The 13118-nt window shown below is 55.9% G+C and overlaps 1 protein-coding gene across 2 annotated transcripts in view; it reads left to right on the plus strand.

Moving 5' to 3' along the window:
• Positions 1-13118, plus strand: part of Dnah17 (dynein axonemal heavy chain 17) — a 115342-nt gene that overhangs the window by 57338 nt on the left and 44886 nt on the right. For both annotated transcript variants that reach the window (XM_032912054.1, XM_032912053.1), the window contains exons 44-53: positions 4074-4356; positions 4456-4629; positions 4794-5001; positions 5199-5364; positions 8077-8179; positions 9287-9434; positions 9804-9895; positions 10969-11130; positions 11523-11687; positions 12098-12289. In XM_032912054.1, the coding sequence (XP_032767945.1) occupies positions 4074-4356; positions 4456-4629; positions 4794-5001; positions 5199-5364; positions 8077-8179; positions 9287-9434; positions 9804-9895; positions 10969-11130; positions 11523-11687; positions 12098-12289 (1693 nt within the window). The remainder of the gene's footprint in view (positions 1-4073; positions 4357-4455; positions 4630-4793; positions 5002-5198; positions 5365-8076; positions 8180-9286; positions 9435-9803; positions 9896-10968; positions 11131-11522; positions 11688-12097; positions 12290-13118) is intronic.

Here is a 13118-nt window from a genome sequence, read left to right on the forward strand (position 1 = left end):
TCTTCCCACTCATACATCTTCCCACTCATTCTCCTACCCATCCTCCCACTCACCCTCCCATCCATCCTCCCACCCACCCTTCCTGCCATCCATCCTCCCATCCCCCATCTTCCCATGAATCCTCCCACCCACCCTCCCACCCATCCATCCTCCCACCCATCCATCCTCCTACCCCTCCATCCTCCCACCCATCCATCCTCCCACCCATCCATCCTCCCATCCATCCATCCTCCCATCCATCCATCCTCCCATCCATCCTCCCACTCATCCATTCTCCCACCCATTCATCCTCCCACCCCTCCATCCTCCTCCCCCTCCATCCTCCCACCCATCCACCCTCCCATCCATCCATCCTCCCATCCATCCTCCACTCATCCATCCTCCCCACCCATTCATCCTCCCACCCATCCATCCTCCTACCCCTCCATCCTCCCACCCCTCCATCCTCCCACCCATCCATCCTCCCACTCATCCATCCTCCCACTCATCCATCCTCCCATCCATCCTCCCACCCATCCATCCTCCCATCCATCCTCCCACTCATCCATCCTCCCATTCATCCTCCCACCCATCCATCCTCCCACTCATCCATCCTCCCATCCATCCATCCTCCCACTCATCCACCCTCCCACTCATCCATCCTCCATCCTCCCACTCATCCATCCTCCCATCCATCCTCCCACTCATCCATCCTCCCATCCATCCTCCCACTCATCCATCCTCCCATCCATCCTCCACCATCCTCCCATCCATCCTCACACTCATCCATCCTCCCATTCATCCTCCCACCCACTCACCCATTCTCCCATCCATCCTCCTACCCCTCCATCCTCCCACCCATCCATCCTCCCACCCATCCATCCTCCCATCCATCCTCACACCTCATCCATCCTCCCATTCATCCCTCACACTCATCCATCCTCCCACCATCCATCCTCCCATTCATCCTCCCACCCACTCACCCATTCTCCCATCCATCCTCCTACCCTCCATCCTCCCACCCATCCATCCACCCACCCACCCATCCTCCCACCCATCCATCCTCCCATCCATCCTCCCACCCTCTCACCCATCCTCCCACCCATCCATCCACCCACACACTCAACAGTCCATTATGATTATCCGCCCAATCGTCAACTCATCTACCCTTCCATCCATCTCACTCACTACTCCACTAACCCATCTATCCACCCCCCCCAACCTGCCCAATTAACCCCTTCTGGACCCTAAGCATTCCATGCTGTGAAAATCAATTTTCCAGGAAAAATATGTGTCATGGTTGCAGAAGATAATTTTCCTAACAAAACTCACACAGGGAAAAACAAAAACAAAAACAAAAAAACACGAAACCCATGGTTTTGGGAACAAAGAGAATCATATACCCCAAAAGCAATTTCAGAAGAGACACAAGGGGCAGTGGTGAGCTACACAGACACTCCGAGGAGAAACTGGATGGAGCAGGAAGCTGACAGGAGGGCGCCTGACAGACAAGCAGGCTGGAGGAAGGAAGTTGACCCCAACTTGGCAGACAGGTGCCAGGGATAACTCAAGAGAGATCCATGGAAGAAGGGCTGAAGCCAGGCGCCAGGCACAGAGGAGGTCCTGGAGGGGGAGAGCTGTGGGTGCTTCAACAAGGGAAGGGAAGTTTATCAAGGTGAGAAAGTCTTGGACACAAGAAGCAGGCCTGGGGTATCCACAGTGTGCAGCACTGTGGTAGAGAAAGAAATGAGAGTTTAGACTTCATCCTTGTCCTTCTCCAGCAGGAGATGAGATGTCTGCCAGGGGCAGCCAGCAGGATACGGCCCGGCCTCCACGGGGCACTGGGAAGGATGGCCCCTCGGGCACAGGACTTGGAGTCAGCTAGATACCGGGGGTTGGGAGGGGGAGCTGCTGAGAGGGACATTAGCCTAGCAGCACTTGCCAAGTTCCTGGCATTGCTTTAAGGAAGAGCTGCATGCCGGGCAGCCACTAACAGGAGTCCGTCCTCTGAGAGCCGAAGCCAGGAGCCCGAGGTCAGGATGTTGGCACACTGGGCCCTTGAAGGGCATAGGACACACAGTCTTCTGCCGGGCGTTAGATCAGGGTCCACTGTAACCCAGGATAGCGACGTCTTGAGATGGGAGACATCAGGTCACAGACCACACTAGGACACAGGAGAAGGGGTCATGGGAGACAGCTGTGGGAACAGGAAGGAGAGGTGAGATTGACAAGGACAGAGGCAGGGATTGGATACTCCTGGGGCGTCCAGGGGAACCAGAAGAGGACAAGTTCTGCTGAAGGAGAGAAGAGAGGCAGGTACAGCACCCTCAGGTATAGCATTCCCTCCAGATGGGAGAGAGGCAGACACAGCCCCATCCCCACCTCCAATGGAGCCGTAGTGACATGCCCCAGCAGCCTCTGGAAGTGAAGCAGGAAGGGCCTGGTTCCAGGAAAGCTGACCTGTGCTTCCAGGTATATCCACCATGCCCTGTACATGACATCACCCAGGCAATGTTACATCCTAACACTGGAATCCTGAGCTCAGGCAGTGAGGCGGCAGCCTGAGTCCATATCCCCATGTCAGCCCATCATCCTGAGACCACTTGCATGTGGAGTTCACACCCACACTGCATCCTGCACAGAGACCTAGGGTGGTAAAGTGTTCTCTACCACACTGGGATGCAGGTGTTGCAGCCCAAGGCATCAGCTTCCTATCCTGTGTCCCAACAGCAGAGCAGGAAGCAACAGAACTTCCATTACGCCGGTGGCGAGGCCCATAGGTCCAAGCTGTGGACGGTTGCCTCATGTTTCATAACATGGGCTTCCTGCTTACGCCTCGGGCATCCTGGAAATGACGCACGCCCTCAGCTCGCTGACCCTCAAGGGAGCCCAGCACTATTTATGCTTTTAGCAGACACTCCTCTGGCATTTACCACGGACCAGGCTCCCCTCCGTGAGCTTTAGAGCATCCTGCGTGGTTCCCCGGGAGTGGAGGTGACGCAAACACCACCGGGTTATAGATGAGAATCTGGAACCCAGAGCTGCTGAGCGACTTGCTTCAGGCTGCAGCTGGCTATGGTCCACTATGCAAGCCCGGGCTGCCAGCTGCAGCAGCTTCCCTCCCCCACACAACAGTGCTGGGGCATGAGGTCGTGCCATGCAATCTGGGGTGGTTCCCATGGGGCCATCTAATGTATGGACTTTGATTCTTCCAATGATGGTGTCAAGTTTAACCTGAGCTCACTGAAGCAAAATCTCTGTCTACATGTATCTGTGTCTACACATATGTGGATTCCAGTCAGGTGCAGCTGGATGCAGAGGTCCAAATGATGTCACGAGGGTCTTCCATCCTTAACTGTTTCCTCCCTACAGATGACCTCATGAGCTCTTCTGTTCCCCTAGTCACCAGCCCTCAGTTTTGGCTTCAGTGGGGAGAAGATGCTTCCTGGGTAGCAACAGGAATGACTCCCCAGGAGACTGGGGATATAGCTGGGGTGATCGCTTGCTTAGCACAGGGGAAACCCCGGGTTCAACCCCTAGCACCCCACAATGCAGCCGTGGTCACTGTGCACCTGTGATCCCAGCACTTGAGATGGAGGGTGGGAGGATCCAAAGTTCAAGGTCATCCTTGACTACATAATTTAAATTTGGGATTCAAGAGATACTGGGGGAAGGTGAAGAAAGAGAAGGAAGAGGGAGCTGGAAGAAGGGAGAGAGGAAAGGCGAAAAGGACGGGTGGCTCTCAAGAGGTGGCTCTCAAGAGGCGTGGCTACGCCTCCGAGAGGGCGTGGTGTTGTATGGCCACGCCTCTGTCGGGGTGGGGGGAAGGGGGAACAAGAAGTAAAAACCAGTGTGGGCCCAGTTGCTGTGGACCTAGTTCACTCCAAAAGCCACGAATCCCAAGAAAGAACACAGACTCCCCTCTGAGGGTCTGCAGCCAGCCCCGACGGTCCCCTGACACGACACTGCCACATGGGAAACTCGGTCACATACCCCTGCTTCCCTGGCCACCACCGGTGATGTGGTGAGGCGGGTACTTGTCCGTGCCGAGAGCCCTGAGGACTGACTGGCGGCCGTCCCTCCCTCCCTCTCAGGGTGGTGAGCAGCTGGATAGAGAGGCGCAAGGTGCAGTCGGAGAAAGCCAACCTGATCATCCTCTTCGACAAGTACCTGCCCACGTGTCTGGACAAGCTGCGCTTCGGTTTCAAGAGGATCACCCCTGTGCCGGAGATCACCGTCATCCAGACCATCCTGTACCTGCTGGAGTGTCTGCTCACAGAGAAGAACGCCCCGCCCGACTCCCCCAAGGAGCTGTACGAGCTGTACTTCGTGTTCGCCTGCTTCTGGGCTTTCGGAGGCGCCATGTTCCAGGACCAGGTGACGGGCACCCCGTGGGGACCCGGGTATCCAGACCAGGTCACCCTGCAACCCTCTCACACGAGCCTTGGGTCCTTACCGCCTCCCTCCTCCTAACAGCTCATTGATTATCGAGTGGAGTTCAGCAAGTGGTGGATCAACGAATTTAAAACAATCAAGTTACCCTCGCAGGGGACCATTTTTGACTACTACATTGACCCGGAAACAAAGAAATTCCTGCCCTGGACAGATAAAGTGCCTAACTTTGAGCTGGATCCTGACATCCCCCTACAGGTAACCTCTGCCAGAGCTGTGGTTGGGAGTAGAGCTCAGTGTCCCCTCCTACCTGAGTTAAGGACCCTTCAGTGACACTGGGGACTTAGGGCCTGCAGGCCAGCTGGAACTGGCTCTGTTGTATGCTACCCATACCCCGCCTCCCACTACCACCCCCCCCCCAGGCCTCTCTAGTCCACACCACGGAAACCATCCGCATCCGGTACTTCATGGACCTGCTCATGGCGAAGGCGTGGCCCGTGATGCTGGTGGGCAATGCGGGCACTGGCAAATCCGTGCTGATGGGGGACAAGCTGGAGAGCCTCAGCACCGACGATTACCTGGTGCAGGCTGTGCCCTTCAACTTCTACACGACCTCAGCCATGCTGCAGGGTGAGAGGGCCCGGCCCCAGCCTCACACCTGCCCCCTCACCCCCACCTCACCCTGCCCCCCACCCCCAATCTCTGGACCAGGCACACTCGTGGTCCTGATCTCTGGCCTTCAACTTCCATTTCCCAACAGGAGGCAGTCAGTCCCTGCCCTAATAGGCACCAGCTCAGGGTGGTAAATAATATTCTGTCCTTCTCAGGGGTGCTGGAGAAGCCCCTGGAAAAGAAGTCAGGGAGGAACTATGGCCCTCCAGGCACTAAGAAGCTAATCTACTTTATCGATGACATGAACATGCCAGAAGTGGACAAGTACGGCACGGTGGCCCCACACACCCTCATCCGCCAGCACATGGACCACAGACACTGGTGAGGGGCTGAGGCGCTTGGAAGCAGGGCCAAAGGACTCTGCGAGGCTGGGGCGTGGCTACGCCTCCGAGAGGGCGTGGTGTTGTATGGCCACGCCTCTGTGGGAAGAGGCTAGGACTGGGCAGCCACAGCTAGGAATAGAGAAGGTGGCAGGAGGCAGGTCAGGGGCTGGCAGCCTATGGCCGCGGAAGGGCCATTCATGTTCTGTGCTATTGCCACGCTCCACAAATATGTCAGTAACTGTGGCCAAGACCCCCATAAGGGGGCAGAGATAGATCCCCACTCAAGGAGATGCATGTCTGCTATGGGAGACCCACGGAGGGCTCTGGGGAAAAGCCCATCACAGAGGAGGCCCCGATGGGTCAAAGATGCCCCTTTGAGAGCTATAGGGCAGCTGGGAGCCGGATACTGTCAGGACTGCCCTCGAGTAGAGAAGCCTGAGCTGAAAAAAGCCATGTGCAAAGGTCCTGCGGCAGGAGGGAATGTGGCACAGGATGGACTAAGGGAGGAAGAAGAGAAGGGTGCACATGGTTGCCTCAGCCTGACACAGGAGACTCTGTCCCAGTGATCCTGGGACACCCAGGTGACATACATAGGAATAACCAGGCCCATTCAGGTCATTTACCATTTTAGGAAGCAGCCCAGGCCAGAGCTGAGGTCAAAAGAACTCCAGAAGCCCAGTCAGTGGGTTCCCAGAGACTTCCCCTCCCCCAACCCCCATCAAAGGACTGCCAGGAGCATGCTCAGGGGACCCGGCTGCCTGTGCGAGGTCACAGTCCCACACTGACCCCACAGCCTGCCTTTCCTTAAAGGCAGCTCTGACCCATGGGGCTCAGGATACCCTGATCTGTGCAGACGGCCACCACAGCCACCACCCCAGAGGTGACAGCACAGGGAGGGAGGGGATGGGGTAGGGCTGCACTCCATGGCCCAAGGAAGCCCGGAGGGTTGGAGAGATGGCCCAGTGGTTAAAAGCACTGACTGGGGGTTGGGGATTTGGCTCAGTGGTAGAGCGCTTGCCTAGCAAGCGCAAGGCCCTGGGTTCGGTCCCCAGCTCCGGAAAAAAAAGAAAAGAAAAAAAAAAAAGAGCATTGACTGTTCTTCCAGAGGTTCTAAGTTCATGGTGGCTCACAACCATCTGTAATAGGATCTGATGCCCTCTTCTGGTGTGTCTGAAGAGATATAAAATACATAAATGAATAAATAAGTAAATAAATATAAATATAATAAATAAATCTTTGAAATATATATAAAATAAGTTAACCCGTTTTAAAAAGACATTTGATTAAAAAAAAAAAAAGGAAGGGGCAAAATATCGTGAACACAGGAGACAGCAGTGAGGTGACGGGGTGCCACCCCCACACAGTGGCTTCCCCGGGGAGGCCGCTGGAGACTCATCGACGGCCCCACACACAGGCCGTTCCCTATTGAGCTCTCCATCTGGCTTTACAGCATCAAACATTCTAGAAGGTTTGTCTGGTGCCTAGTGCTGTCTCCTCTCGAGAGGTCCTCCCACTGGTTAAACTCCAGCTGCAGCTCAGCCCGCGCCTGCCTTCGGACTTTCTCTGGAGAAACCTAAGGAGGGAGGAGAGGGGTGGCTGGATTTGAGTTTTCAGAAGACCCCTTGAGGGGCCAGCGAGGACGGCTGAGCAGAGCTTGCCCTAAAGGCTGGCAACCAGAGTTCCATCCCTGGGAGCCACCCAGGGGAAGGGCAAAGCAAACTGCCCTCCTGCCATCTGTCCTCTCCCACCCTCACATATGTACCGCAGCGTGGCCAAACCTCCCTGCAGATGAGGTCCAGGTGGCCCAAGATGGCAGGGACGAAGGGACCCTGCTGTGTCAGGAAGAGGCACTGGATGTCAGTCTCAAAGTAGTGAGGGGGCAGGGAGGGGGCGACAGGGAGTGGCTTCTCAGCCAAAACTTTGCAAAGCACAGCTAAAGGGAACAAAGCAGCTCCCATCATTAACGTTGGAGTTGTGGGGTTTTGTTCAACATATCGTAGGGCAGGCTGACATAATAGTTAACAGACGGACACACCCGTGCGTGCACGCACACGCACACACGCTCAGCAGTCACCTGGAGAGCACCGACATCACTAAGGGCCAAGTGGGAAACCCACGGAGAGGCACAGTCAGGACAGTGACTTGGCCGAGCACGATGGGGATGTGGCTCGCTGGGTAACAGGCTTGCCTTGCCAGCAAGAGGCCCTGCGTTCAGTCTCCAGCACGGAACAGACCAGGCCTAGTGGCACACGCTTGTAATTCCAGCCCCCCGGGAGGCGGAAGCAGGAGAATCCCAAGTTTGGGATCATCCTTAGCCACGTGGGGAGTTAGAAGCCAACATGACATGCAGGAGACCTCCCTTCCTCATAGGGCAGGAAGCGGTTTCGGCGTGCCTCAGGCACAGGTGCCCTTACAGGCAGGCTTGCCTACCCTGGCTTCCGCATCCTTGTAGCGATGCTGAGCAAAGGTAGGCTTATCGAGGTACCTAGTTCTCCAGGCCAACATGGCTGACCACCTCCCGGTGAGAGCTGGACCAGAACCCAGAGCTGTGCTCAGAGGGGTTTCTGCCTCCCATCAAAGCTCCCCTCAGCACAGCACGCAACTGTCTCTCTCAGCTTGTCTTCCCTAGGCACATATCAGCTGATTTACAGGGGGGGGGGCGTTTTCCCACCCTGCGGTGGGATGCCCACACCTTTCCCACCCGACACAGGTATGACAGGCAGAAACTGACACTGAAGGACGTGCACAACTGTCAGTACGTGGCCTGCATGAACCCTACTTCTGGTTCCTTCACCATTGACCCCAGACTACAGGTGAGCAGAGGTCAACCACTCCCGTCTGCTGCTCCGGGCTGAGGCAGCTCTGGCCCTGGCAGAGCTGGGGGTGTTAGAGTTTGGGCTGACGTGCTCTGGAAAACTCCCTAGCCTCTCACTGTCGGGGAAACTAAGGGGAACAGGGAGGGCGAGAGGCCGGACGGTCCTCCTCATGACCCCAGAAGGCTGCCAGATATGCCAGGTGTGGTGCACACCTGTCATCCCAGCCCTTGGGACACGGAAGCCAGAGGGTCGTGAGTTCAAGGCCAGCACGGGCTGTGGTGCAGGCCCTGTCTCAGAACACCCAAGGTTGGGGTTGCAGCTCTGTAGAACTAGGGGGCACGAGGTGCTAGGTTTGGTCTCCAGCCAATGCCCAGCTGCAGCTGAATTTCAGATAACCCATGATATTTCTTTAGTATAAGCATTTCCTGTGTGACACTGGAGACACTTGAACTCCAAGATGTATCATTGGCTATCTGGGGTCCAGTTTTATATCCGCAACCGTGCCCACGCTGATGTCTCCAATCGCCTAAGCCACGGGGACCCAGATACGCACCCAGACCAAAGCCACAGGGTCCTGGGATCACTGTGCCTCTGGGAATATTTTTCAGGACAGTATATGTTTTGTATATGCTCGGCCCAGGGAATGGCACTATCAGAGGGCGTGGCCCTGTTGGAGTAGGCGTGGCCATGCTCCCACCTTGATGATAGTGGACTGAACCTCTGAACCTGTAAGCCAGCCCCAATAAATGCTGTCCTTTATTTTTTTTTTTATTTTTTTTTTTGGTTCTTTTTTTTTGAGCTGGGAACCCGAACCCAGGGCCTTGGCGCTTCCTAGGCAAGCGCTCTACCACTGAGCTAAATCCCCAACCCCAATGCTGTCCTTTATAAGACTTGCCTTGGTCATGGTGTCTGTTCACGGTGGTAAAACCCTAACTATGACAGAATGCGTGGCTTCGTCACATAGAATGGGTGTTTTCAACGCATCCTGACTATGCTCCCCAATACATCAGTCAGTGGTGCTGGGGTCTGACCTCCCCGGAGGGTTAGCCACGGCCCTGACTTGTAACTTGGAGCTGCCTAATGGGAGGTCGTGATCGTTTGCAGCGTCACTTCTGCGTGTTTGCGGTGAGCTTCCCCGGCCATGACGCCCTCATCACCATCTACAACACAATTCTGGCACAGCACCTGTCATACCGCTCAGCCCCCGGGGTGATCCAGCGGCTGTGCAGCCATCTGGTGACCGCAGCCCTGGGTAAGCTGAGACTGCCTCCCCCTCCAGCCAGTTAGCGAAAACGTTATGGGGTTGGTGGGGGCTTCCTATTTTCCCCCTGGTAAATATTTCATCCATTCTTTGGAATCGATCTTTTTTTTTTTTTTTTTATGGTGCTATGCTGCAGCTCAGAGAGATGTGAAATCCAATTGCTTGGGGGTCGGAAAGAGGAGGGGTAATTTACAGCAGCAGCAAGGGCCCACCCTCCTCAGAGAGCCGTGCAGATTTCTTGGTTAAATTGTCACCGTTTCACAGTCCATTTGCTTTAGGAACCTTAAGCCCTGCACTTCCTGAGACCATTAAGAGTCCGTAAGAGTCCGTTAGAATCGATGTGCCTCTCTCCCGTAACAGCCTTGCACCAGAAAGTCGCTGCAACGTTCCTTCCCACGGCCATTAAGTTTCATTACATCTTCAACCTCAGGGACCTCTCCAACATATTCCAGGTACCGCTGTAACCCTGTGTCATGCTGCCGTGGCCAACTCCCTGCCCGGTGGGGGCTCCCCTCCTCTGTAGCACTCAGGAGGAGTGGAGGGTGAGGGTGGTGACGGGGAGGCGGGGACAGTGACTTGTAAGGATGGCACTGTGGTGGTGATGGCGGTGGTGGTGACAGGCTGAAGATCATAAACGTGACGACAGCCACTATGTTCCCTCCTGTTTAATGGCCACTTACTGAGCCAGGCATTGGTTTTGGCAGTGTATACACTCAGTGTCTCCTCCCAACAGCACATAAAAATCAGAGCTCCTGTCCTCCACCTAACACTGTGCTGGTCCCTTCCTACTCCAGCTCTCAGCTCAAATGTCCGATCCCTGCAAAGGCCTCCGATGCGCCCCGTGTCACCCCACCCTCCCACCGCTCAGCCCACAGAGCAGTGCAGCATCTCCGTTCTCTCTTCTGCTGGTCATGTCTCCCCACGGAGTGCAAGCTCCACACATACAATCCATACCACGATGGTCCCAAGGCCCAGACGGTACAGGCAAACATAAGCCTACTAGCCTGGGTCAGCTTAGCCCAGGACCCAACCCTCCCCAGGCTGGGCCCACACTGCTCACTGCTCAGCCTGAGCCTCAGCCACTGACCACATCCCTGTAAACGCACCCAATCACAACTCACTACTGTCCCTTCTCTACTATGCTCCCCATTAGAAAATGAACCCCCATGGGGTTGGGGATTTAGCTCAGTGGTAGAGCGCTTGCCTAGCAAGAGCAAGGCCCTGGGTTCGGTCCCCAGCTCTGAAAAAAAGAAAAAAGAAAAAAAAAAGAGAAAATGAACCCCTAGTCCTGCCCCTGGAGGAAACTCCACAGCCCCCGAAGACACAGACACACCCTCTCAGCTCTGTATGACCTCCCCAGTCGGTGGCTCCTCTGGCCCCAAGCAGAAGTCTCACAGTAGCTTAAATAGTTCCCCCAGAGAAATAGTCACTTCCGTATGCCATACACCAACGCTTGCCTTGCCCTGGCTTGCCCTCTCACGGTGCAGGCAGAGCCCCTGACGCTGCATTTGTGTGTCTGGGGCAGGGTATCTTGTTCTCCACGTTAGAGATTCTGAGAACCCCGCTGGACATCGTCCGCCTCTGGCTGCACGAGGCTGAGCGGGTGTACGGGGACAAGATGGTGGATGAGAAAGACCAGGAGACGTTGCGCAGGGTCACCATGGCATCCACCAAGAAATTCTTCGATGTGAGTTAAGCTATCAGGTCCCCCCTGCTGCACCCGCAGAGGGAAACCTATGTAATGACTCCAGCATGTAGTGGCGGGAGCAGTGAGAGAGAATTGGCCGTGCAGAGGGCGTGACCTCCTGCCCTCCTCTCCGCCTGTAGTGGGGCGCAGCTGCCTCAGTCCTTGTCACCTACTGTCACATCCCCAGTGGGATCCCCTATGCGCCCCACATCGTGGACCACCCTACAGGAAGGGAGTGTCCAACGAGACGTAAGGGTTGACGCGGTCGCGGTTTGGGTCATTGGAGACATGGCCTGGCCTCCTACAAGGCCTCATGGGACCAGCTTAGTAGGCGTGGTGACCACCGGCCTGTGCTCGGTGGCCCAGAGGCCAAGCATTTTGTCTTGGCCCAGGACCTCGGGGAAGAGCACCTCTTTGCCAAACCCAACATCTTCTGCCACTTCACACAAGGGATCGGGGACCCCAAGTACATCCCCGTCACGGATGTGGCGCACCTGAACAAGCTTCTCAAAGACGTCCTGGACAGTTACAACGAAGTCAACGCGGTCATGAACCTGGTGAGTGGGCACCCAAAACTGCCCTGGTGTTTCCTTCACACACATCAGTTCTAAGTGTAGTCCTATAAATAAAACCATATATTTTTTTTTTTTTCGGAGCTGGGGACTGAACCCAGGGCCTTGCGCTTGCTAGGCAAGCGCTCTACCACTGAGCTAAATCCCCAACCCCCAAAACCATATTTGAAACCAGGCTCGCCAGGGCCACAAGTCATTATCACCTGCCAGGGATAGGTTAAGGCCTGGGCTCCCCACCGGGTTGGGCCAGGCAAGTGACTTCCTCTGAGCCTAAGTGACTGGTCATGTGACATTGATGGAGCACCTGGGATCTCCACAGGGGTGACCCCATGACCCTGGCAAGGGCCTGTGCTCTCCAGAGCAGATAGCACCTGTGACCCCTCTGACCTCCCCAGGTGCTGTTCGAGGACGCCGTGGCACACATCTGCAGGATCAACCGTATCCTGGAGTCCCCTCGGGGAAACGCCCTGTTGGTGGGCGTGGGTGGCAGTGGAAAACAGAGCCTGTCCCGCCTAGCCGCCTACATCAGCGCCCTGGACGTCTTCCAGATCACACTCAAGAAAGGCTATGCGATCCCAGACCTCAAGGTGAGGGGGCTCCCAGGGAGGCAGAGCAAAGGCCCACCACGCCCCTTCCTAAAGAGAGACGTCATTGGTGCCCTCCTCAGGTTGCACCTCAGCAGAGGAGGGCAGAGCGGAGACCACACACAAGGAAGTGTAGCGTGATAAGATCCCAGCCTTGGTCACTGGGTGTACGCAGTTGTCCCCAGCTCTCCAGGTTAAAAAATTCAGAGCCACTTCTAGGCGTGCATCCCACCTCATGCCAGATCCCGACGCAGACCGCTCAGTCCCAAACTGACTGAGTCCACGTTAGCGAAGTGGATCTGCCCTGCCCCAGGCATCTGCTGAGCCCCGCCATTGATTTCTCCTTCCCGAAAGCGGGTCTCACAGGGAGCGCGTGCCAGTCAAGCACTATTAAGCCGGAGCAAGTTGTCAAGAGAGCAAGAGAAGAGACCTGAAATTGATTCAGGGCGCACTACACGGTCATATCTGTCTATGCCCGTGCGGGAGCCGCCTCTGTGGGGCCTGGGTGATGCCAGAGCAGCCCAGGGAGCCCCCTAGAGGATGCTCCCTACGGCAGATACAGCAGTCCCTGGTCTGGAGCTTGGATATAGCCCTCACTGCCTGGGATGCAGGGTGCAGATGAGGATCTGAGGGGGGAAGGAAACACTGGTGAGGTCTGCAAGGATCAGGAGTGTGGGCCGGGAACCATGACCTCTGGACCATTTCCTGTACTTTCTGGTGGCTTCCGTTTCCCATATAGCACGAGTGGTCAACTCTGCCTTCAAATTCTAGTATGAAGGGACGGGTCCTCCCACATGAATCAAGCTTTCTGTGTGTGTTTGTCTCCAGTGGG

Source organism: Rattus rattus, chromosome 9 (genome assembly GCF_011064425.1).
Source record: "Rattus rattus isolate New Zealand chromosome 9, Rrattus_CSIRO_v1, whole genome shotgun sequence".
NCBI classification, from domain to species: Eukaryota; Metazoa; Chordata; class Mammalia; order Rodentia; family Muridae; genus Rattus; species Rattus rattus.